The sequence below is a fragment of the Colias croceus genome, chromosome 21 (genome assembly GCF_905220415.1).
Source record: "Colias croceus chromosome 21, ilColCroc2.1".
Lineage (NCBI taxonomy): Eukaryota > Metazoa > Arthropoda > Insecta > Lepidoptera > Pieridae > Colias > Colias croceus.
This window is the reverse complement of record NC_059557.1, coordinates 7,528,700-7,555,573: the sequence shown is the minus strand read 5'-3', so window position 1 is coordinate 7,555,573 and position 26,874 is coordinate 7,528,700. Positions and strand designations below refer to the sequence as shown.

The 26,874-nt window shown below is 37.5% G+C and overlaps 1 protein-coding gene across 1 annotated transcript; it reads right to left on the bottom strand.

The window, feature by feature from the left end:
- Nucleotides 1-20,485: 20,485 nt before the first annotated feature.
- Nucleotides 20,486-26,494, bottom strand: LOC123701178 (the record flags this gene model as incomplete). Its single annotated transcript, XM_045648575.1, has 5 exons — nt 20,486-20,586; nt 25,742-25,799; nt 25,883-25,971; nt 26,085-26,293; nt 26,397-26,494. Coding segments are annotated over 5 exons (555 nt in total), but the record flags the coding sequence as incomplete, so codon positions are not given.
- Nucleotides 26,495-26,874: the final 380 nt, after the last annotated feature.

Sequence of the window (26,874 nt, the reverse complement as noted above, 5' to 3'; positions counted from 1 at the left end):
CATTTTCAAGCATATGTTCTTTAAAGTGAACACGTGGAAATATAAAAGCAGGAGGAATACTTCCGCCAGAGGCATTTGCGAAAGCAAGCATAGTTACAAGTGATCCACGTTCTGTTGAGCTGATTTGACCAACTCTCTTAACACCTGCTTGGGCAACTATCTTGGGTGCATTAGTGACTGTTGTGCATCCAGTTTCATCTAAATTCCAAACCATGTTTGGGGAGAAATTGCATGCTGCAGGTAACATTTCTCCAGGTTTTCGAAAAAGTTTTGAACATTATGTTTATTGAAGCTCGTAGTTCTTGCTAGTGATGTATTCTCCGGTTTTCTAACGCTCAGTGAATCATGTCTTCTTAAAAAACCCTTTAGCCAATCTAGACTAGCTGTATTATTTTCTCTCCATGAAGATGGTATAGTGAGATTCAAACGAACATCGTACTCATATGCTAGTTCTCTGACTTGTTTAGTTGTCAAACCATGACACATTTTTGCAGAAATCTTCAAATACTCTGCCAGAGAACCTTGGTCTACCGTGAAAACTTTTTTATTGCCAATGTTCGGTTTATAGACAAACGACGCACATTCAGAAGCTTTAGCGACCAATCTATGCAAATGTGATTTGCTTACATTAAATGTCTTTGCAGCTGATCTCACAGAAATGCCTCTCTGTAACACTTCATTCACTGCCTCTTCAATTTTGTGAGCATCGACACGCGTTCTCTTCTTTGGTGGCATTTTTAATCTGAAAAAAAATAAGATAAATTTATTAGATACAAAGTGAAAAAAAAAACAGTCATGAAAGGGACAGTTATGAAAGGGACGTCCCCTTATATCATAACCCTTTGTTGTGTCCCTTTCATAAATATCATACTAAAATTAAAAACATAACCACAAAATCTACAATTACAAATGCAAGTTCACTGACCTTATGTTCTCGTATCTGTGTATCTCCAACCTATCATAAACAGTGATTCACTTATAAATAATTAACTCGCAGCACTCTATAAAACGTTTCATAATTATAACAAAAAAATACTTTTCAATCCCTTTAACAACACTGGCATGATTCCGCCATCTTTGAAATGACAGGAGTGTGAAGTTAGCCGCGAACGAACTTGTATCGAGGTTGCCATACGACAAAAATAGTGATGTTTCGAAATGTTTTATATTTATTTGGATTGTCCCTTTCAATACGTGTCCCTTTCATGCCACCCCTCCCTATTTTTAACATTTACTGGAAAGCAGTATCTATGGAGAAGAACCATCAAGAAACTCCATAGTTGCTCTTTTAAAATCATGTCAATATTACATAATATGTAACTTATATCTAACTACATAATATATCATAATATGCCAAAGAACTGTCCTGTGGTTCTTACGCGACAACCCTCCATGGATTTTCATCTTCCATATATTCCTTAATAGTTAATGCTATAATAGGATATATTATATCCTAGCATTAGGTTGTATTGGTTTTATTAGTGTAAATATTTTTTAAATAAGTAGTAAGTAGTAAGCTGTGTTTGAAATAAAACAACACAATGGAAAAATAACATTTTTTAATAAGGATAACAATGGAAGATGAAATATTATATTCGAAAAAAGTAAAAAAAAACTTTAAAATATCTGAAAGAAAAATCTTTGAGTGAAATCAAATCAAAGAGTGTAAAATTATGGCATGTCAGTTTCGTTTTAAAGTTAAAGCGCTAGCCGTGGAGTAAGGGCAAACTTTAACTGATTCTAGGTCCATCGTTAATAAAATGCTATGTCCCATTGCTGCATCTTCTTTATCCTTTGCCTTCTCATTCCTGGCTCTATTTTTTTTTATAAGATGTTCTTGACAAATATGCTCATCGATATTACCTTCATTATGGCCAATACAAATATCACACTAAGGTCGCCTTAGTCGTACCAGTTCAAGGAAAATAGCTATGATTTCTATTGTAATATAAATAATAGAAAAATCTTTGCATATATAAATTCATTATTTATTAACTTTTAAATCACACTTTACACTCATTTAGACATAAAAACTTTTTAAATATTAATTTTATCTTTAAGATGTAACTGTAACCTGGGGTACTGCAGCTGTCGTCTTTTTTGGTTCCATTATTTTATCCCTTTTTATGGCGCCAGCTAATGATAAATATTATCAATTGATTTCCGTAAATTTACCGAATTACCTCAATTAGGAATAAGAGGCTTATTTGAATGAAACTGTTGAATTTCTGTTATTAATTCGGTGGTAATGTCTTCTGGATATTGTTGTGGATATTGATGTTATTCTTACAGATTTTATTCAGACAAAATATGAAAATTTAAAGAGATAAGGAAGTCTTAAATCTGATTAGTTTCGATAAAAGTATTATTATATTGTAAGTATATTCAAATTCAATTCTATAAAATAAATATAATCAAAGAATACTCACGGTTATTCCACGAAACAACAATGATTAGCTGCAATTCTTCTCCATCTTTTATCACTTTAACTACTAACATTACTAACAATGATAAGATAACAAAATTGTCATATAAACAATTGTTAAATTAAACAAAACATTTTTAATTATCCATAGTAAACTTTTTGAATGATTGGCGCCAAATGAGAAAATTTTCAAGAGAACCTAGAAAGATTTAGGTACAACTTGTAGATAATTTTATGGCCTTTCAACTTTTCCTTGAAAGTTTTTCTCTAACATGTACCGTTTTTGAGATTTAAGCGAAAAATGAAAAAAATGGACCCTTCCCCCCTTCTCCCACTCCGGGGCTCCTCCTAGTGTCCCGGGGTTTTAGTATGTTTATTACCTAGGGACTTGACATGTTTCCGAAGAAACATCTTACGTTACTAACTCACGCACTCTAGAACTTTTTATTCAATGGACTACTTCGCATATATCGAGTTCGTGAGAAATAAACTTGCAAAACATTAGGTTGCTTATCCTTGTATTTTCATCGATTTCAATAGAATATGGCAATGTTGTCATGACAGACGCGTCCTTGAACTGTTTTTGCAATGTAGGTTTTTCAAACTTGATGTCGTCATCGGTTTCAGACCACGTCTTAGCATTCTGCTCATGTAACTCATGAGCAGAAAGACATGAACCATCATCACCAGTTACGGACAATTTGATTTTTTTTTCTGGCAAATAGGCAGCATGGCAGCATCTTCGGTAAATAAATTCTCCGATTCTTCAACTTTCTCTGTATCCGATTTAGAATCAGATTCCGGTATGGTGATATTATCTGTAAAAAAAACATTAGTTTTAGTTAGTTAGTTAGTAAAAAAACGTTAGTAACAAAACAAAAACAAGAAATGTAAACCGTGGTTTAGACCTGTCAAACTTTTGCACTTCATACAAACATAGTACGTGCACTAGTTAAATGTCAAATTTTGCTGACACTTTTACACGTACAGCATAGTGCATAAGGGAAGAGTAAGGCATTACTGTCTCGAAAATCGTATATGTATAGGTATCTACCTAATATCTATAGGTCATGACTTTCCCCGCATTGCTTCGCATCCAATTGTCACAAGCTGTATTAATTGCTTTTTTTAGAGGCCCAAAAATAGCATACATACACATTTCGCTATTGACATGATCCAAGTCTTCATGGATCAGCCATTCGGTGTTGCCGTTGGTCACGTTTTGATCAATATTCATTGATGCAATAATTTTTCTTGAATGCGCCAAATATTTTCAGTGGCATTTGATTCTTGATGATACGGAGGGAGGCGTATCACATCAAAACCCTTGCTTTTAATAAAATTATCGATTTTATAGGTCACGTGTTGATCTTTGTATTTTTTTATAATGTCTGATAATTCCATTTTAACACTACAGTACACGGGCTCCTTTTTTAATTATTTACACTTTAATAGTACTTTTTATTATTTAATCACTTTCGCTGAGGGGAGAAATCCCTAACATAAAGTCATCTGCCTCTTGCGTACTTTTTGAGGTACTTGGCATAGGTTCGTTATCATAATTATCGTCGCTCTCACTTTCAGATTCATGTATTTATTATGAATTGGTCAGTTATTTCGTCAATAATATGATCGCTCTACCTATATTCATTTTCGACCTTTTGTACTTTTCTGCATAGAGCACTCCATTGTTCCTGATCCAATGAATTAACTTTTTCCTGGATTAGCTCCATTATCCGGGTTACGTTCCAGTCGACGTTTTTAATAGTGCCCTTTAATAGCAGCCCAGGCCGTATCGATGGGGTTAAAATCTGGATGATCAGGCGGTAATAGAAGGACATCATGGTTGTATTTTTTAAACATTTCGTCTATCACGTATTGTTGCACGAAACATTGCCTTCAGTTGCAATTCGCTGTACTGTGCGTTGGGAGTTTGGGACACACCAGTTGCGTTAGCAACTCTTAAAAAACTTCGTCGACATTTTTTACGCCTTCTTCTTTTTTATCTTTTTTAAAATACTGCGTTAAATCAAATATTATTTTTCTCGCCTGGCGATTTAAAACTTTAAAATATTATGCTTTGGTAGCATCATTGTTCGCGAATAATACAAAATTCGAACAAATTGAACAAATTTGAAACTAAACACTTAACAATATAATAATAACAAATAACAACGATCAACGAAAACTTGTTTAACCGACAGGAACACGACACCAATCTTAACGTGTGACTGAGACATAATTGCGTACCGAGAATTGCCGAATATGCATGAAGTTATACGACGTAAACAAAAAGCGATATCCATTAAGCGTGTCTGAGGATGTTGATTAATCGATTTTTTTCCAAATCGATTGAAATTGAATTTATAATTTTCGTGAAAGTTTAGAGAAATTAAAACTTTGTAAATGCTTCATATGCAAACCACGAACATATCTCCGTTGCACCTGAAAAAATATAAATTTGTAAATTATTTTGTTATAAGTACCTGCTTAAATAAATAAAATAACAAGTGGTCTTGATTTTTACCTTTTCCCGTTCCTTTGCTTTTTTATTAAGTTTGGTTTTCTCACATCTAAAGCCAGATAACAGTATAGATATTTTACTTTTACATAAGTCGGGTTTAGTGTTTAATGCTTTATCCAATTATCTTCCAGGCGTCTCCTTTTAAATTCTTTTTCTTGTAGTTTTCATCTCGTGGGTCCCATTATGTTTACGGTATTCTTCTATGAGCTGTAGACATTTTTCATCGGACCCAGACATACATTAAGATAGGCTTGTGTGTTTGATGTTGGAAGTGAAGAATAATTGATGGGTTGATTATTTGAATATTGAAGAGTGTTCGTTTGCGTGTTCGAAGTTGGAAGTGATAAAGTGAAGGATTGATTGTTTTAAAGATTGAAGAGACGAATCGTTGAAAATGCCTTTAAGATTTTAGTGACAAGATTTCGGGTTTTTCTGAACAATATAGATTTGACACCAGAGAAAATTGATACGATTACATTGGCTGCTTGTTCTTTACATAATTGGCTTCGAAAAACGTCCGATATGTACATTAGGTACCCAAAGATGTGTTTTTTTATATCTTTATTTAATACGAGAGTTTGATCACACTTGATCATGTCACTCTCAAAAATAAAATCAAAGCATAACAAAACAGATTATTATAACATTAAAGCGTAACAATTATTTACCGTCTACTTAAACCTAAGGATACAATTTTAATTAATTTTCTTGCTTCATTTGAGGTCGGACAAGCTAAGATCATTTAAAACTGCAATATGAATGTTTTCTTGGATAAGCAAACTCTCTAATAGAACAATCTTAGGTTTTAAGCTTTGACAATTCCATTGAATAACGTTTAATTTTAAATAAAAAATTTTATCCATTGCTAAACTTAAATACACTATCTATAATGTTCTTAACTAACGGCCAATCTGATATTATGTTCTCTACCATCAAAAGTATAATCCATTCAATGCATGTTTTTATCAATTTACTTATTTTAGCTTGCCAACTAAGTTTATTCAAAAATACTATGTCTTTCAGTTTCAATAACAACTCGCTAAAGTTAATTCTATCACTAGATGCCGCCGCCTGATCATCTGGTTTTTCGTCTATAATTTCTTGTTCCGATGCCGACGATGAAAAATCCCAATCCAATACCGAATTCCTTTGAAAATTATTTCTGGTTTTTATACTTCTCTTTTTAGGTACAGCTTTCTCTTGTTTTTGTGCGTGAATTTCAACTTTTGTTTTAACAATATCGGCATAAGAAGGAGTATTGTCGGAAACTTTAATCGGTGTTGAAAATATATTAGAATTTGAATCAGGTGGAGGATCTTCCGATTCTTTTTCGGGTTCAATCGCTGTTTCGGGCGCAACGTAGAGCGTGAGAGCTTTTCTATAAGTGCAACTGAAATCTGCCATTATGTCACGTATTTTATGTTCTTTAATGTACCTCGGACAAGTTTTAGAAAGCGCCATATGCTTACCACCGCAAAAGATGTGTTGATTTTGAAGATGTACAACAACATGTCGCTTTACGAGGTTCATGGTGAGATCAATTTCGCATAGTGGTGGACTCATGGTGGAAGTAACAACAATCCTATCCTACATCAGGACAGTTTAAAAAAACACAGGAAATTATTGTGTCACATTGAAATAAAAAACTGTAACACTGGTAATTGTGTTGAACTAGAACAAATTTCGATACTCAATTGTGAAAATAATGAATGCCACCACAACACGAAGCATACTGGATGATCATGAAACAGATAGTACGGAACCTGATATAAGTAGTAAGTTTAGCTTCTAAATTCTTTTCTCTGGTCTTTTTGTTTGAGTTAGACTCGTCCATATTCTACAACAAAAAAGATAAGTACCTACTTATAATAAATAATGGGAAATTATCTTAGAAAGAATTTACTATGGCATAAGTAAAAAAAAGCTAAAACATATTAGTTTACTTGTTAGAATATTAAAAGGTTTATTAACTTATTTTATCATTCCTCTGTATAGATAGTACAAACGTACATTATGAAGTTACAAGTTACAAGTTATAGTTCGCTAGGAACGTAGTTGTTTCGGCAATTGTTTATGACCAGCTCTACAACTTGTCGAATAGGTGCCATTTTATTAAGTTCTCGGCGTTGTTCTCTGTCAGTAACCTCAGGACACGTATCACAAACCGGGATCTATTTATTGACATTGTGGCATAAACAATTTCTAAACCAGTACCATGAGAGTTATCCCAAAAGTCTTTTAGAAAGAAAGAAAGAAAATACATTTAATCCAACACACATAGAAAAAAACAATAAAAATATAAACAATACAGAAATACAGAAAAAAAAAACAACAACAATGCAACATGTAACAAACAAAAAAAACAGACAATGAAAATTACAAAAAAATAAAACTAAAAGAAGTATGTTCGTCCGTGCATATAAAGTAGGTATGAAACATATTGAGTGTGGTTGAATGGATCACGTGTGTTGGACAGGGATACCACTCAGGAAATCTGTGTATATATATATATATATATATATATTATTAAAGAGCAACTAAGGTTGGCTGATTTGTGGCTGTATTATAATTTTTTTGAATCCATTACGAAAGCTCGGCAAACTGCTGCTTTTATATTATGCCGTCCACTTCGCGACACTCATGACGTACAATAAGCCCAGAACTGCTCTCATTTCTACCATATCAGTGGATTTAGCATCCCTGTTTCGTTGAAAATTGTCTTTTATTTTATTTATATTGATATTGGAGCATCTTACCAAGATTTCCATGATATCTTGCGTAAAAAATAGTTCAAAACAGGATAATGGATCCTTAGCATTCTTAGCTGCATCTCCTGCTCCTGCATCTCCCTGGTGACCTAAGGCAGTTGTCCCACCTACGACGAGAAAACGACTAACTGTCGGCTATTTTCTAGCTCAAAGAACAATATTCTATAATAATATCTCCAAAGTTCACTGGATGGTTATATTTGTCTTTTTTAAAAAATCTTTTTACTACACGCCACTGGGACTCAATTCTTTGAGTATGAGTCCCATTACGGGCAACAAATGGGTTGTCTGGGTCTGAATGGTTAACTTTCTTATGGATATACCCATGTTGCCCCAAACAATCATATGCTCGTCAATAATCTGTATGAATAGTTGTCCCCTTAGCAACATGCTTTTGAATGAGGGGAACTAAGACCTCAGCTGACCGGATATTATCAGCACACACTTCCAAGTGCAGGTCTTCGCTTCCATCCTCGATCATTCCAAGGATCTAGTGTCCTTCAATCCGACGACCTACCTTTTTTGTTTGTGCTCATTAATTTTCTTTTGACGTTTATAGGAGATTGTGATTGTAAAGATTGATCTGTAGAATACAGCGTGTTGAAGTAGCCTTAATTTTGTGTTTCTGGATAGTCGTATTTACCCATTTGAGCTTCGTAAATTAGGTTATTTATATGATGCTGTACTGAGCGGCGGCCTAACCCATTGCGAGGCTCCGGGCGGCAGGCCCTTTGCTCTTCGTGAAATGTATGTGATGCGAAAGTAGGTCTGGTTGTTTGGTTTAGGTATTTGTCATGTTTGAGGAGAAATGATAAAGTTATACAAATGAATAAAATTTGAGTTTTAAAATATTTATATATTTATATATAGAAAGATTTACCAAATTAACAAATACAGAGATGATAAATTTTAAAATTGATGTTTGCGGCTTTTCCTAAGGCTTCTATATCTTTAATTAAAGCACAATAATCCAACGAATGAGCTACGTCATTTTCGATTGAAAGAATAGCAAGGGCCACAGAACATATATTACCCTTACGGGGCAAGGGCTGAAAGCCGATCTTGTGTCATTGAATTCCTCAAATATGTTTTAATAATTTTAAGCCTCGAAAAACTCCTTTCAGCAGACGCAACAGGTGTGGTGGCAATAATTCTCAGGACTATTTCGATAGTGGGGTAAACTTCAGTTAATTTGTTTTCTTTTATGTTTTTCAGCACCGAGATAATATTGTCGATTCCTTCATACACACGCAGAGTTTTGTTTTGATTATGTTTGTCATTTGTCAGTGAAGTGAGTGAAGTGCCACAGAGCATGTGAAGTGCTTTGTTAAAAGTTTGTTGACGGTTTTTATTATTTAAAATATTTTATTAATTTTTGTCTATAATGAGAACAAGTACAACACCTTGAAATAATGTCACATTATGTCCCAAAGAACGGCTTACTATAACTTTGAGGCAAGTAAATAATCAACTTAGAAAAAACTCCGAAATTGAAAAAGAACGTCTAATACTAAGAGAAATTGAACTACAACAGCAAGCAAGATGGCAAGAACTGTTTGCTCAATGTCTTAGAAAAAATATGTAAAAAAGATTGAATAAATAAATGGTTTTTCAGTTTCCATTGCCTTTTATTTCCACACTAAAAATTAAAATTGTATTAGTACTAATTACATAATCTTATATTTATCAAATTTTGAATTTGAATATATCAAATAACCTAAGTATTTCTTCAATTTTTCGCATTAACTGCGCTCAAGAAGTCTTCTGGCAAGTTGATCTCGCATTGCTTCCTATAATCAAATTATTACCTCCTTCTACAACAGCATCATGCCGCACAAATGTATCTGTATAGTACTTACCGAAAATATATAACTACTAGCTTTCCGCCCGCGGCTTCGCCCGCGTTTTCAGAGAAAACCCCGCATAGTTCCCTTTCCGGTGGGATTTCCGGGGTAAAACTTATCCTATCTCTCAAGTTGGATCGAACTGCACATGGTGTGCGAATTTTATTATAATCGGTTAAGTGGTTTAAGAGTCCATTGAGGACAAACATTGTGACACGAGATTTATATATATTAAGATATTTTCGGTAAGTACTTCATCAACAGTAGCAAAAGCTATTTTCAACTGACTAAAAAGGAGGAGGTTCTCAATTTAACTGTATTTTTTTAAGTCTGTTACGCGATATCTCCGTTAACTGTGAACCGATTTTGATGGTTCTTTTTTTGTTTGGTAGGTCATACTTCAGAGGTGGTCTCATATAAATTTTATTTCAATATATTCAGAGATTTTTACAAAAGGACAAAAATTACATTAAATGGCAAAATTGTATTTATAACAATTCTAGTCGGTTGTTTTAACGTGTTAGCGTTTTCAATTATTATTTTAGAGTACCAAAAACATACCATCATCATCATCACTGCCAAGATCATCATCTGGATCAGGCACATTGTTATGCAGAGTGAAATTGTGAAGTCTGTCATTAACTGAGGACATTTGTCCGGTATGTAATGTGGAGGCCTACATTTGATGCAGCAACGCCACCGGTTTTTCAATCGACCAAATGTATTCTCAATGACAACACGAACAACACACAAATCAACAAAAGCCACTTTTGAGAGTCTGTAAAGTTTAACAAATCGACGCTCAGTCGTGTACCGTAAAGGGTCCATTTGGAATCGCATGTGAGCCTCATCTCTTTTGATCATTTTGCCCGTCAGCTAATTCGGCTTTTTTTTTTTTTTTTTTTTTTGTAAGGTGTTTCTCAATGTTAGCCAGAAGGGCTTCAACATTTTAACGCGGACGCGGGGGTGAACTGAAGGTTCACCCTGGTAGCGACATGCACAAGGGCGTCCCCCCTTGACGGGGAATCGAACCTCGGCTTGGGCTGTCGCTTGAGTGGAGGAGGCCAGAAGGGCCCTAATCGGACGGGCGCTCACCCGGGTGGGCGCGGGAACGCGGAACAAGGGACCTCGTCTTCGCCGGCGAAGACGGTGTACGCTTTCTGCTGTGGTGTGTGCGGTGTCGCGGTTTGTTCGACGTTGGGCTTCAATCGCCGAGTCTAGCCGTGCGTTAGCTTTGGTAATATCATCGTCGGAGTCGTCCAAGACATGTCTCGGCCGCCTACGACGATGAGTGGGATCGGGTTTCGCGACGTATGCAATGGCCTTTGTCACCAATGGGTTAGGGTGGTTTTTAGCCTTGTCGAAGCTTAGACGCTTGCTTCATCCATTGGGCTATGGTGGGGAGTTCTAAGTCCCTATGTAGGTCCACGTTACGCACGAACCAGGGCGCTCCAGTCGCTGTTCTCATGAACCGCGACTGAATCGTCTGGAGCTTGTGTATGGAGCTGGGAGCGCAATGCGCGAAAACTACACTACTATAAGTGAGGATTGGACGGACCACCGTTTTGTAAAGTGTCACCTTATTTCTAAGGGACATTTTACTGCGTCTGTTAATAAGGTAATAGAGCCGGCTCAGAACATAGCTGGCTTTCTTACGGACTGCCTTAATGTGGGCGCTAAATGACATGTGTGCGTCTAGAGTGACGCCTAAGAATTTGGTGTGCTTTTGCCACGGAATGACTTGGCCATAGAGTTTGACACTATCTATGGCCTCGGGGCCGCCGCGCCTGAAGAGCACGGCGGCGCTCTTGTCGGGGTTCACAGTGATACCCCATTTGCGAAACCATTTGCCTAATGCATCGGTCGCGGATTGTAGGAGTGGAGCTATTCTTTTGCGGTGTGGACTCGACACGTAGAGGCCGTGTCGTCCGCGAAGAGGGATAATTGCACTTTATTGTGCTTTGGGATGTCGCTAGTGTATAGCGCGAATAGAAGGGGCGACAAGACGGAGCCCTGAGGGACACCGGCCTGGATGGGACGTGAAGACGAGAGCGTGCCGTCTAATCTGTAGCGGAAGGACCGGTTAGACAAGTAGTCTCGTATGATGAGCACGAGACTGTCTGGCACACCGAGAGTGTACAGTTTGTAAATCAAACCGTTGTGCCAGACCTTGTCGAACGCCTTCGCTACGTCAAAGAAGACCGCTCCCGTTCTGTGAGGTCTGAGGCGGGTGAGGCCCGCCAGTATGTACTCCGTGATGCGGTGTACTTGGTGAGGACAGGAGTGGGCTCGTCTAAAGCCGAATTGTTCGTCTGGGAGCAGCTTTTTTGCAATGACAGCGTCCCAGAGGCGTTTCGAGATGATTCTCTCATAGATTTTCCCCAGAGAGCTGAGGAGACTAATAGGGCGGTAACTAGATGCCACGTTCCGGGGTTTACCCGGTTTGTGGATCCCTATCACAATTGCTTCCTTCCACTGAGCGGGGAAGGTACAATTAGCCAGGAGACAGTTAAAAGTAGCTACTAGAAGAGCGATGAGGGCGGGCGGTAGGCTTTTCAGAGCTCTATTGGGAATAGAGTCTCCGCCTGGGGACTTTCTACTAGCGAGTGATTTGATTAATGATTTTACTTCGGTGGCCGTCGTTGGTGACAAAGGCTCGGCATCGGTACGAGGGCTTGCGGTTAAGCGTGCGATCTCTTGATTAACTACGTTAATGTGAGTCGAGTCGGTCAAGTCGAGACTGGGGGAACATTGTTCCTCTAAACTGTCAGCTAAGCATTCGGCCTTCTCAAAATCGTCAAAAGCGGGAAGTTGATTAGGGCGAATGAGCGGTGGAGTGGCGGCAATGCCATCAGATTTGAGAGACCTCGCAAGCCGCCAGTAGGCAGTGTGCGAGGGAGAGAGTTCGCTGAGTAAAGAGTCCCACCGCTCGTTGCGTAATTCGTGAATTCGCTCTCTTAGCTCTCTCTGTAAGGAACGAAGAATTCTACGGTTTTCGTCTGTCGGTGCTCGGTCGTAGGCGCGCGTCGCCGCGTTCTTATCGCCCACCAGCCTACGCACGTCCGGAGGCAGATCCAGCCGGTGGCCGAGGCCAACGGGGACCCGCCGGGACGCGTATTCAATCTTGGATTGAATGTGGCTGGTGACCGAGGAGACCGCGTCGAGCGCCTCTACGACCGTGTCGATTTTGTCCGGTACAGACTCCAGCTCTGGCGAGTCGACGGGCTGTAAGGCCTCGTGCAACTTCCGCCAGTCTACCTTTGTCATGTACTCTAACGTGGTGCTATCAGGAGGGCCGAGTTCGAACAACACGGGCCTGTGGTCAGAGTCGAGCTCGTGCAGCGTTTCAACGGAGCGCAACTGTAACGTCACGTTCCGCATCACCGCCACATCGAGCACGTCCTGTCTGTGTCCCGTGATCTTCGGAAAGTGGGTCGGTTCTAAGGGGCCTACAACCGTGACGTTAAGAAGGTCGGTCAGTCGGTCTAGTCGTTTGCCATTGGCATTCTCGTAAGAGCTATTCCAGTTCCAGTGCTTGCAGTTGAGGTCGCCGGCCAGAATAACCGAGTCGCCCAGTGCAAGCAAGGCTCTGAGATCGCTCTCCAAGATTGTCTTTGAAGGGGAGAGATAGACCGAGGCGATTATGACGGGTTGATGACCGGTCATAGCCACCTTGATCACTGTGGCTTCTAAGTTAATTAGAGGCGGCGTGTCGATGGGCGTGCAGTGCAAGGCCCTTCTGTAGTAAATGAGAGTGCCGCCTAAGGGGCTGTTTACGCGGTCGTTACGCACCAACATGTAGTTGGCGAGTCGCGGATTGCGGTTGAAAGGCTTAAGGAAGGTTTCTTGCATTACTAGCACATCGACCCGCCGTCTGGTGACAAAGTCCCTGACTAAGTTAGTCTGTTTGAGAAGGCCGTCCGCGTTAAAAGTAACTACGGAGATCGCTCTAGGTTTAATTCTACTTGTAGTAGCCATTAGGGAGTTTTATTAAGTTTTTTTATCAACTCCCTATGAGCTGCTAATATCTGAATGGATTCTATTCCGCTTTTAGATTTTTTAAGTTTGTTTGCAACAAGATTTACCTCATCAAGGTTGAGGTCTTTGATGTAATTCACTAGATAAATGAGGTTTGCAATGGACTCGTCAGGCGAGTCTGATTCGGGTGTGTGCACTTTGGCTGAAGGCTTGGGTGCTGTTTGTATGGCGGGAGCCGCTGAGGGCGGCACCGTCCAAGCGTTCGTTTTTGGTGGCGGAGCCGGTATAAAGATCGGTTTTGGTTGAGGGGGTTGAGCCCCGGCGCGGGCGATTCCGCGAGGTTTATTCGCCTTCTGGCGACCCCCCGCCCTGTGTTTGGGAGCCTTCGGGCAACCCCGGTAGTTCGCGGGGTGACCCGAAGTCTTTCCGATTTTGCGCTTCTTTTTGTATTTGACGGTTTCGAAACCGTCCGATGAGTCTGAGGACTCCGCCTCCGAAGCTGCTGACGAATGAGGAGCGCTTTCGCACTCCATACCGGTCGGGGCTTCGAACCCCGCTTCGACTGCCACTGGGGACAGCGGTGGGGACTCAGGAGAGTCCCTCTGCGGTTGCGCAACAGGCGCGGCAAGGTTTTGAGCCCCGGCGCGGCGGTACTGCGTGCTTTAAAGGCGCGCAGTACCTCCGGGTTCTCCCTAACTAAGAAAGCCATAAAGGCTTTCATATCTATGTCCTCCAACGTGTGGGACATCCTAACGTTTTAATCGTCGTCCTAGCGTCCCTCCCCGCTTCCGGGCGGGGGGGGGGGGGGGGGGTTGTGTGCCTACACGTATGTGTAGTGTGAGTGTGGGTGTGTTGATGCGTCCCGCTGGTGATAGCGGGGTGAGGTTGTCACTACCTAACGGTCCGCAGGGGTCTTGGAGTGACCCCCTGCGAAAGCGTGACGTGGACCCGTCGAGAGTAGTTTTCGGCCGAGTCCGGGCGCTAGCGAGCAGTAGCTAATTCGGCCTCTTCTAGCATATCAAAAGCGAAATATGCTCGTGCAGACATTTTTAACTTCAATTTAGGCGAGTTCACTTTCACGAGATTATTTACCGTGAATGACGTATCTATTGTCGAATAGTTATTGACATATGTCAAAATTAGAACTCATGGTGCAAAAATTTTATGGTTACTACAGCGAGTGTAGTATAGTTTACTATACGTTATCTACTGTAGTATACTATTGCACCTCATGGTAGGCTTTTTAGTTCCGCTAAGGCACACTAGGGGCGCTGTACGAAATTGTATACAAACCGTTGATTTCTAACGTTTTTTTTTTGGTCAGTTAATTACTTTTTTTTGTCATTTTAATTACTTTTGATTTTAATGAAATTAGCGTTAGTTAATTTTCGTACCTATATTTATTTAGATATATAACATGTCTCTTAACAAAGTCTTATGTCTTCAAGTAGGTCGCTTAAATGTTGGCGCAGAAAGGTCTCATAATTTTCACCATTTAGGTTGTCCGGAAGGAAGTATGGTCCAATTAATTTATTTGAAATTATCCCCATCCACACATTATAAGACTGAATCGTCTTTGTGATTTTTTTGGATTCTTCTTGTTAGGATTGCCACGTGATTTCGGAGCCCAATAGTGAGCGTTATGGTAGTTTGTGATACCGTCTTGATCAAATTTGGACTCATCTGTCCATAAATTTTTTTTGAAAAAACGAGGGGTTTTCCAGATCCGCATTCAACATGAATCTGCAAAAATCTAGTATTCTTAAAGGATCTCCTTCTTCCATCACGTGCACGGGCGTGTAGTGATATGGGTAATATCCTGAAGTGTTCATTGTGAACCGTACTTTCCACTGAGACAGACCAAGTTCTCGGGCAACAATGTTTGTTGATGTCGTGGGATCCATTCGAAAAAATCGCTTAATTTCATTTTCCTCTTCGTCTTCCTCATCCCGGACAGATGGCCGACCGACGTCTGTTCGTCGTCTTAGAATCTAACCAGGGGCCGTGGACAAAGTAACAATTACAAAACGATAACGAAGTTAGAAATCGCAAAAATGTATGGGATTGACATTAGATAGACCACGTGATCTAACGCGGCGTATGTCAATCCCATACATTTTTGCGATTTCTAACTTCGTTATCGTTTTGTAATTGTTACTTTGTCTAAGGCCCCTGTTTCTCTAAGGCGACGATAAGTCCATTCGAAGACACTAACATCTGGTGCACGACAGTCAGGATAGCGGGTCATGTATTCCGCACGAGCATGTGCAGATACACCTTGACAAAACCCGTAAAACATCAAAATTTCAGCATATTCTTCGTTAGTATACGAACTCATCTTGAAAATTCAAATCGCAAGCAAAAATCAAAGTCCAGTTTCGAGCCACGGTCACAGAATCGGAAGAAAATCAGTCCAAAAAGAAAGCCAAGTCGCGTTGTCAATACACAGAGGAGCACAGAAGCCGCATCTACTACGGACGAATCACATAAGCAGACTATAAAATACAAAGCGGCATCCTTCGCCCCATACAGCTTCGTCCATCACCTTGCTCGCTCTCTCCAGTAGGTGGAAGCGAGATAGTTGCAGCGTGTGAGTGAGACATCATAATCACGCGGCACAACCCTTTGTTCGCATAGGCAGATAATAACTAGACCGATGTTAATGAGCTATTCTAAGAATTATTTCCCCATACCAAGTTTATCCCCGATTTCTTGGAATCTACGAATGCTACCTGAGGTTATCATACCTTTTTACATAGCTAAGAACATGCACATGTTTTTAAAAACATCTGCAGACACATTTTCATAGAGATTTTTTTCAATATCTTTGTTTAAAACGAGTTAACTTAATTACTTTAATGTTATTATTTTTAGTTTAAAAGCCATTTCTTTGAATTGTTTGCAGCTATATGGATTTTTATTGCTGAGAATTATTGTTTATCTAAACCTTTACATAAAAACTCAAAAAAACCCAGACCAAAAAAGTAAAATAAAAAATTAAACGCTAAATGCGAAGATAAAGTGGCATTTTCAAGAAAAAAATTAAAATTGCAATAACTCTTCAACGGCTAACTTTTGGATATGGTATTACAAATCAGTTTGTTTTGAACCCTACTACACGCTTTTAACAGGAATAGGTCGACTTAACCTGTAACCCTGTATATAGTAATGCAAAACATTCTCGAGGTACTGAAAAACGGTGATAAGAAGTAAATAAAACGAAATTTGACATGAAGAAATCATTTCTTAAGACTGATTAGTAAATTGAACAATTTGACAATCTTATGATAAGAGAAATTAAACTTAGTTTTACATAAAAAGGCTTAAATTTAATTTATTTATTATTTTCTATTAAGATTGATTAATAATTATTAAGTCTCAGGTCTAAGGCTATTAAGCATAGCTTGGTTGATTTTAATTTTAATCATTTCTTTCAAAAAATCACACTTAAAATAAGTTTAATATTAACAATCGTCATTCCCAATTCAATATTTGTGAAATTCCCTGAAATATTCAAGGCACAGTCCTGGGAATCCTGGACAATCGGGGCAACCAAATATTACAGACACGCTTTTTTGCGCTTTGCTATAGCAAACTCGACACCTCTTCCTTATCGTCTTCCCTTCTCTTTTCGACAAGTTCGCCGGAAGATGAATTTTTACTTCCGATAGAGGCCGAGCAAGTTCCGTAATAGTAACATTGGCAGTAAAGTTTCAATTATACTCTTTCTGTAATCATAAAATAATGATAATATTGAATTGTTTTTATTATATAATAAAAATCCATTTACTAAAGGAAGGCCAACGAGAAGCGATACGAAAGGTCATTCACCTTGAAAACAACTGTGGCGTTGACAAACTAATATCTATCTCTTTCCATCTTGTGCAGTTGCCGTAATGTCTCGTTCTCCCGGTTGTTCACATGACAAGTCAAGCCGGGTTCGCCAACATTCGGCCGGCAATTTTAAAAAGATTTATTCTGTTTCGGAACGCGCTCGTGGTGATACAAATTATTTGTTAAAGTTTTGTTATTGTCAGGGCCGTCTTAGACTATGTCTTATATTTCTTATATTCTTATATTTCTTGTTTAAGTTTAGTTAATTTCTTGTTTTAGTTACTACTACATTATACAATAATTCAAATTATGATAAAATTTATAAAATAGACTATCCTTTTTTGTATTATTACAATTTGCCGGATATTTAATAAAAATATATTTAAATCCAACTTTAAAAAGGTTACGCACCCCTGCTATTCCGAATGACCTTGACTGTGGTTTGTTTACATTTGGTATCTCTTCTCCTTGGACGGGCTTTAGGCATATTTGAATCATAATATGTATAATTACTTTTTTGTACCATCTCAGGGTCTTGTGTTCGCAACAATAGTAGCTAAGTAGTTGGTCGTATTTGTTGTAACGTGCCTGATCGGCGGGCTTATATTTGACTGTACTAACGCGGCGACTCGTAGTCCCTTCATGATTACTTTTATGCTCCGTGCTTACAAAAAAAATTTCGCGCATGTCTTTCCATTTCGTTATACATTATAATTTTATTATTATTATGTGCAATGCATGACTCAACTCATGCCACAATAGGCAGTGATTTTGTTCAAAAATAGCTATTGCAGTTCTCTACAGCAGTCATTATAAGTTTGCAATGTTCTTTAAAATCAAGAGGGTTTGTAGCTTTGCTTGTAGACAGAAGATTGTGTATTGACAATTTTTCCACAGTGCTTGGCGCTCTATAAAACTTCATCAAATGATTCTTTGTATAACCAACCAAAGTGCAATTATTTTTTGCTACTGTGAGTAAGCTTTCAGTATTCAAAGATGTTAGCACAAGCTCATGTTTAGGTGTTTATACATTTCTTTGTCTTTTATAAACTTCTTACTAGTACCAATTGATGATAATTTAGATTTTTTCCAATAACACTCAATGCTTGTTGTTGATGGATCTTCACTACGCCGATTTAGCCATGCTAAAAAAGCTATAGCATGATTACATCCACATAAAACAAAAGAAATGAGAAACCAAAAAAGTTATAGAAAAAATCAGGTGCCTAATTAGTGTAGGTCACTGAACCTAAACAAGTAAAAAATAATTACTTAAATGTGCAGCCCAATCTTCATATTGAACAGAGAGAATAGTTTCGTCTGTATCATTGCAAGTGCAAATAACAGCATAACATTTTTGTCGCACATCATGTTCAGGTGTAATCCGAGCCTTAACAACACATGTCGCCATCTCGTTTTACTTGGACATATCCAACTGCTGAATCACCATAAGATTCTCGTGTAGACTTCAAATAGACAAGTACTTAAAAACACTTAAACAAAACAGTCCACGTAAAGCAGGCTATCAATTTATAAACATTAAATCATTATATATTTTAATCATTGAATTAAATCATTTCTATGTAATGAGGAATGGCTACAATTTGACGATACACTGTATACACCACAACTGGAAAATCTAACCTCACATTATACTGGGCGTTGGAGAACATCTAACAAACTATTTCAATAACGAAGGTAAACTTGATTGGCTGGATCACAACATTTAATTTGTAACACAAACATGTAAATAAATATATGTACTCACATAATAATTTCTTCTTTTCTTCACTATCATCTCTTACACAGAATATGAGGACAAGTTCTTCCCAAGCCCGTCTCTTTACATTCCTATCTGAATAAAATCTCTACTTGTCATGTCCCATATCGCAGGACGTTTCTCTATTTCGTTTATAAATAATTTCGTATTAAAAGTTTCGGTTTCCATTTCGGACGATTTCTTGATTACCCGATGAACCCTAAAATACGTCCATCCGCGTCGAAAGCGCGCGCTCAACTGAACGGCAATATTTCTCGTAATCGACACGACGATTTCTCGTAATCGACAGAAATACTTAATTTTGAATGTCATTCATCAACGACTCTCTGTCGAAAGTATCCTCTCATATTTCTTATTTTGGCTGCTATCATTAATCCAAAGTGGTCGTACTCATCAACATTTCCTTTTTGTGTTATAGATTTCATATGATCAAATGCTTTCATCCATTTGTCTTTCGGCTGCAATTATTTCTGCTGGCGCAATATTTTTCTTAACAAACCGTTGTTTGTTTGTTGACTGATTAGTAGATCGCAAGCTTTTGCTTTTGGTCCGGGAGCCAGCAACAGATTTTATGACCAAGTTCTTCTCAAGCGGTAATTAATAAAATGCATCAAAGTATAGTATTATGAAGCCTCGTGAATGTCAGCTGGAGTTCGGTTGGGGGGAAGAGCGGTTGTAGCCTCCCACGCACGTAGGAAAAAAAATACATTCATTCATTACATCTCAGCTAAAAATTTGTCATATTGTAGCTAACCCAATATCTCAACGAAAAAAAATAATCAGCTGGTTACAACATGGTGTATTATTATACGTCAGCTGGTGTCTCGAACATGAAAAAAAAAATATTTTCCGTGATTTCCTCTCAAACAAAAATGTACCTGACGATAGCTTATAATGTAACTGTGGATAAATATATAGGTCAGCTGGCTGTATCTTGGTGGAAAAACCGTCAGCTGATACTTTGAAAGACATAGGAGTTAGACAGAAGCATCTATTGCCAATTTATATGCATCAGCTGACTAGGTTTTCCTCAACTTATTGCTAGCTGATTTTATTTATTTATCGCATCAGTATATTAACAATCAGCTCACAAATTTTCACCTGAGAGGAAATGACGTGTCTTTAATTATTCGAGATTGCGCTTCAATAAAAGAGTTGAGTTGATATAAACATTCAGTATCAATATTTATGAAACGAATAAGTATGTTATTAAATAATTTTATATATTTATATAATTAAATAATCAATAAGCAATAAATGAACTAGTTACTTGATAAATAATATTTATAATATAAACTTGATAAAAAATGATAATGAGAATAACAATATGATTTATTCGTTTTCGCTCTGGCTTGAGTCACTCTCCTCTCTTTCCGATTCATTATCAGAGTCGCTGTCAGAGCTGTCTGCTGTTATGTTTTCATCGTCATCATCTGTACAAAAATTAAAAAAAAAATAGGATTCGTATTTTAGCATTATATAATCAAAATGATAAAAAAATGACTGATCATTTGATGTAGATAGTGAAGGATGATGTTTGCGAGACGGTGATGGTACCGGCAAATGAATTGGTGATTGATGATGCTGTGTGAAGTGCGACTGATCATTTGATGTAGATGGTGAAGGATGATGTTTGTGAGACGGTGATGGTTAGCGGTAGATGAATTGGTGATTGATGATGATGTGTGAAAAGCGACTGATCATTTGATGTTATTTTCAATCTTCTTTTTTATTGTTTTTACGGTAGCGTTTTCGTCAAAATTCTTGTAAATTCCCAATATAACTTTAAAGGCTTCAGCTCGCATGTCTTTATTCATGTAGTCTTTATGTTATTTTTGCCACAAATACGGCATGTCTTTATACGTGTCAAATATGCACAATAAAACTTCCTTTTCCTTGTTGCACGCCATGGTAGATACTAGAAAATCACGCGCCAGGCGACGGAACAAACGACCGCTTCGCGGTACTCACTTACAGCCACTCCACACACTAGTCGCGCGGCAACTGAGCTCCCTAACCGCCCTAAACGTTATTACATTACCCAATCTGCAGGGCGCTTAGGGAGCTAGGCAGATCGGGATGACCCGATCGCCCTTAATCGGGACACTAACAGTGTTATTACAAAAAAGATATTAAACAATGTCTAAACGTGTTTAGTTAAACAGCATTTAGAACTTTAAACGCTGTCTAAAGAGGTGTCTAACTTTCTCTATTATAAAACAGTGTTTATCTTTTGATTAGCTAAAACATCTTTAGGCAGCCAAATGTTATTTTAAAATAGCAACACTACATAACTTTCGTTCAAATGTCTGCAGTTCATTCCATAACGTTCCTTTGTAAGTAAATCAGTTACGTGATCCTATTCAGAAAATTATATTTATATCGTTTAAAATTTAAATAGTCTTATTATATACTAGCTTTTGCCGTGACTTCCGGCAGAAAAGTATAGATAGCTGTGCCCGCGACTCCGTCAGCGTGTAACTCCTTGTGTGTTATTAAGTTAAAATGTATTGGTAATATTATTTAGATCATGTTCACATGAGGCTTAAGTACCTATAGAACTAAAATACTTTAGCGCAAAGCTTCCGGGTAAACTATATTGAAAGTTGACCCGTCCGGCACGTGAACATGAAGTACTGCTAACACGGGAAAGTGCAACGTATAACTGACCATGCGAGAAACAACTGACACCGAGATGTACTTCGGCAACATGAAAAGTCTGCCCTTGAGCCTTATTAATTGTCATTGCATAACACACCGATACTGGGAATTGCGTCCTTTTAAATTGGAATGGAAAATTTTTTGGTATTAAGGGTATTCTGGGGATAAAGACGGATTCTCCTGCACCGCAACCTGTTAAAATTTGAGCCTCGATTATATTTTGTTGCAACTGGGTTACTTTTAGTCGAGTTCCATTGCAAAGTTGTGGTGGTCTTTAATTTCGGAGTAGAATAATCGGAATGCCAACTTTTAAACAAATTTCGTGAGCAGGAAGTCAGGTAATATTTAAAGAATTTAAAAAATTCTATCGGGTAATTAGTTGCTCCTTGTTCATCGACCATTCTATTTATTGAACATAAACTTTGCTTTCCCACTGAATATTCGACAGTATATTGTTATTAATCTCAGATGCCTGGTCATTGCGAGGAGTTAAAATAGATCTTTCGCATAGCCAAGAATTGTCCCTATTTAATATATTTGTTACGTCACCGTAAACCGACGATATAAGATGTGGTTGAGATTGCACTATACCTACAACATAATTCAGGCGTCAGAATAAGTTTTCCTTGGTGTAGTTGTGGATAGGTACCTTCACCAATCTTTAATAATGTACCAGAATATCATCCGGGTTATCTCCAGTTCTCACTCGCATGTTTATAGTCAAATGCACCGATTGTATATCACGCCACATATAGCTTTTCAGGCAAGCCCTAACCTCATCAGCTCGGGTTCCCCGTGGTATTACCGGTAAGGTTTGTCGGAAATCACCACAAAATAAAACCATGATACCGCCCATTGGTCGATCATTTTGTCTTATATCCCTTAAATTTCTATCTACCGCTTCTACTGCTTTTCGATGGGCCTTCGTACATTTATCCCATATGATTAAATTACACTCGCGTTATACCTTAGCTTTGTCGCTATTTCTTGAAATACTACAGGTTGGACTTTCCGTGCGATCTAAATCTATTGGTATTTTGAACATAGTGTGAGCCGTTTTTCCTCAAAAGGTTTTCCCAGTTCCTCCAGGTGCATCTAAAAACCATATTGGTCCCAAATTATTTTTAATACTTCCGCACACGCGGTCATAAACTGAATGTTGTTCTGCAGTCATCATTGGGACACCGTTTTCTTATGTTGTCAGCAGTTCCATTAAGTTATAACCAATCTCTGCGGAATATTCTCTATTAGTTACCTCTCCGAATCAGGTTGGTGTTGGCAAACCATATTCACATAGTGATTTACCGCCAACTGCTGTTAACTCATCCTGTAGAGCTAATAAGCACTGATTTATGGCAAGATCACGGAAATTATCATTAGTTGTGCCTTCATCATTGTTAGACATATTTCTAAGAAAGTCTTCTGAAAATTTGTCTTTATATTTTTCCTATAATTGTACAGCATCTGACAAATTACAAAATGTAAGTAATGTTACAAATGACGTAACCGTCTTGGATTATCACTAACACAGGATTCTGCTAAAGCGTCATCCCAATGCTGATCATTTTCAAGCAAATGACGCGCTTGGCAAGCTGCATGATAACTGGGATAAACAACATCGTCTACTTTTCTCAAATCTATAAATGAGGTTGGTCCTCGCACAGTATGTAATAATAATCGCAAATAGAAACACTCAGCGTTGTTAGGATGAACGGTGTATACTCTACCAAGAACATGTTCTTTGAAAATACCTGACTTGCCATCTACAGGCCTGCCACAGCGTCTATGATTAAAGACACCTCGTTGCTTATCGTAGGTATAATACGATGGAACTTCCTCATATAAAAGAGATTTTGCAAAATCATCAGTTTGGCAAAGTCGAAAGAATGCTAATAAAGTTGTTTGTCTAGGGTTCTCTAACCGTTCTGTGACATTTTCGGCGTTGAAATATTTACGTTGACCACCTTCAAGATAAACATCCAGATGAGTCACAGGTGGGTATCTTTCATGAATGTTGAAACTTAAGATCCGCCTCACAGCTTCTGAAGAACTTATACATATGCCTGACTGAAATCTTGTAACTTCATCATGTTCATTTCTCAAAGCAAATGTAGCTTGGTCACTGCCCTTATTAATTTACTTACAAATATATTTTATTGACTCTACACTATTACACATTTCAACATTTATGTGAGCTTGAAATGCTCTGGACAACACAGGAATAGGTAATAATGTTAACTTTTTTTAATTAGGAATGAGTGAGAGTGTTGTAAACGTAAGAGTAAACAAATATAATCAGAAAGCTCCGAATTGCTAAGCTATTGAAGTTTCACGTGTTATTGTGAGTCAATTTTAAAAGAGAGACATATGCTGTTTAGGAATTTATTTTTATATAATAATAATAATTTAAGAACATTTGTGTCGTACATGATTTCTATGTAGCTTTAACTATTAAGGCTGCACACGCGAAGAAAGCTTAAAAAATGGAGTAACTTCTCCCGTTTTCCCAATATTGTAGTATGTAATACCTTTTTCCGGGGCTCCACTCGTGTTAATGTAGATTTTCTATCTCTCGTGGCAGTACTTTTTTCTGGATGAATGAGCATGCAAAACTAATAAATAATGATGACCGATCCATTGAGTAGCAAAGGCATGAAGGCGTAAGCTTAAAACGCTTTTAACGCTTAAAAAGCGTAGCTTGAAAATGCTGGAGGAAGAGCATAAAATAAAAATGAAATACCACACACAGCAGCTTATTCATCAGGAGCTGCGCCATAAAATTAAAATAGATATATTATTACTTGAGAAAGAGAAGAAGGAATTAGAAATAAAACTGTTAAAGAAATCTTAGATTAGTTATTTATTGTAATACTTAATTATGAGTTATTTTAATTAAAAATGCTGATTAATAAAATTATTTCTTATTATTGCTCCTATCGTCGTATCTCTTGGGTGTAGTCTTTGACTTTGCCGTCTGACATATCCAACAATATCAATATGCTCATTCATATCTATTGCTATATTGTGTAGAACAGCCAAGGCTACAATAGTTGTTTTGGCTGTACTCAACTTCATGTACATTCCTCTCAAAAGACACCTAAATTTCTGCTTCCATAAGCCAAAGCATCTTTCAATCGTAATTCTTGTTCTTATGTGTGCTTTCCCTTCATTATAATCTAGAGAATTGTCTGATAAACGGACAGGTATATTTTTGCGTTTGGTTTGCGAACGCGATGGACCAGCAGCTAAGGGATCAACAGAGGCCTGCTCATCTTCACCTGAAGAATCCTCATCAGAATCAGAGGTGTAATTAATTACGTTTATTCGTCTTGTAGAATTCCCACTGGTTTCATAGTCTTGATCATCCGGATCATCCCCCGCTAGTTCATCATCATCATCTTTGCTTTCATTTGGTATATAAGACCGTAGAATCGTATGGCATCCATTTTTATGAAAAAATATCAAATATGCTTCACTGCATACATTCCCAAATCAGACCGAATGCAAGAAAAGGTACTAGGGCCCTTTTCCTGTCATACGTGTTCTCGTCTGCACGCGGGTCTCGTCCGCTTGCGGATGATGAACATTTCACTGTTTAATATATCTTATTACATACATAACATACATACATAATACATCTTATCTATGCACATAATAAAAAAGTAATAATTAAAGTCTGTACATTGAAGATATTATAGAAAAAAGCTTCATATAAAGGGATAGTCATATAAGTACCTGTAATGTCTCTGTCAAGGGACTTCGCAACATAGCTGGAGTGTACGTAGCCCAATTTATTGTAAAGGTTATATTTTTCCTGGGATGGTCAGCTTGAGTTTCTCCCGTTTGCAAACTGTCATTAACCTAAAAATTAAAATTATAAATATTAAGGGACCGCATATTATTAAAGAATGCAACAATCATTTTTACCTTTTTTGTTATTGCTGGATTCTCGCTCTTTCAAAGTCACTTCTTTGCACTGTAAATCCTGCAAAACAATGCAAATCAATTTATCAAAGTATATGTTAAGGACGTTATTGTAACATTTATCTAATATCAATCAATATGCACCTTTAATGTGTCTGTGTCTGTGTCTGAAGGTTCAACAGCAACAGCCTCAATCAGAGGGTCAAACCCACCAACTTCTATGACTTGTATTTCTATATAAAACAAAAAAAAAAAAAAAACAACAAGCATAATAAATTATAATCTAATAAATATAGATTGAATTCATTGTTGCAATAAAATAATTAAGCTTTTATAGGATATGTACCATCTTGATTGTCATCATCAAATACTGGTGGAAGGCCTACAGCTGTCAGTTTTATGTGCATTAAGATTTCTTCCTCCCAGGGTTCCATTTTCAGATCTGGTAACGGTGGTCCTCCTCCAGTACCCATGGCATGTTTCCTATGGCCAGCGACTTTATCTTTGACAGTTTTTTTCATATTTTCCCATTTCTTTTTTAATACTTTGCTGCACCTAGATTAAAAATAATCCATTGATTTAAAGAAAATAAATATACCTATTTATTATTAGTGTATGCTTAGTATTAGAAATGCAAAATAACATTATAAATAGGTACCTGTTTGTGGTGTTCTGGGAATTAAATTCTAATGCAATCTTATTCCATTGCGCTTGTTTTGCTTGACAGGATACCGCATCACTCTTTTTATTTTCAATAATTTTAAATTATTTTATTCATATTTTTTGTAGAACCTCCAACTCACTACTTGTGAAGTTAGGGCTTCTTTGTTTGGATTTATCCATAGTTTTCTGAACCAGAAAACGAATCCTTACGTTTTGTTTTAAAAATTAAATTAAATATCTTTATTAAATTATTTAAACGATTTTTGAAAATATTTTTAGGTTAGGTAACAATTTAGCTTAATTATAAAATCCACTTAAAATAAACAGTGAAAATACTTACAAAGACACAAAGTAATTCTTTTTGGTTACCTACCAATCGAAATTTACACTATTATTAATTATTTTGTCAACAAATTGCTTTAAGATCAAGAAATATGTCACTTAATTATTTTGACGCTTAGGGCAGCACTAAG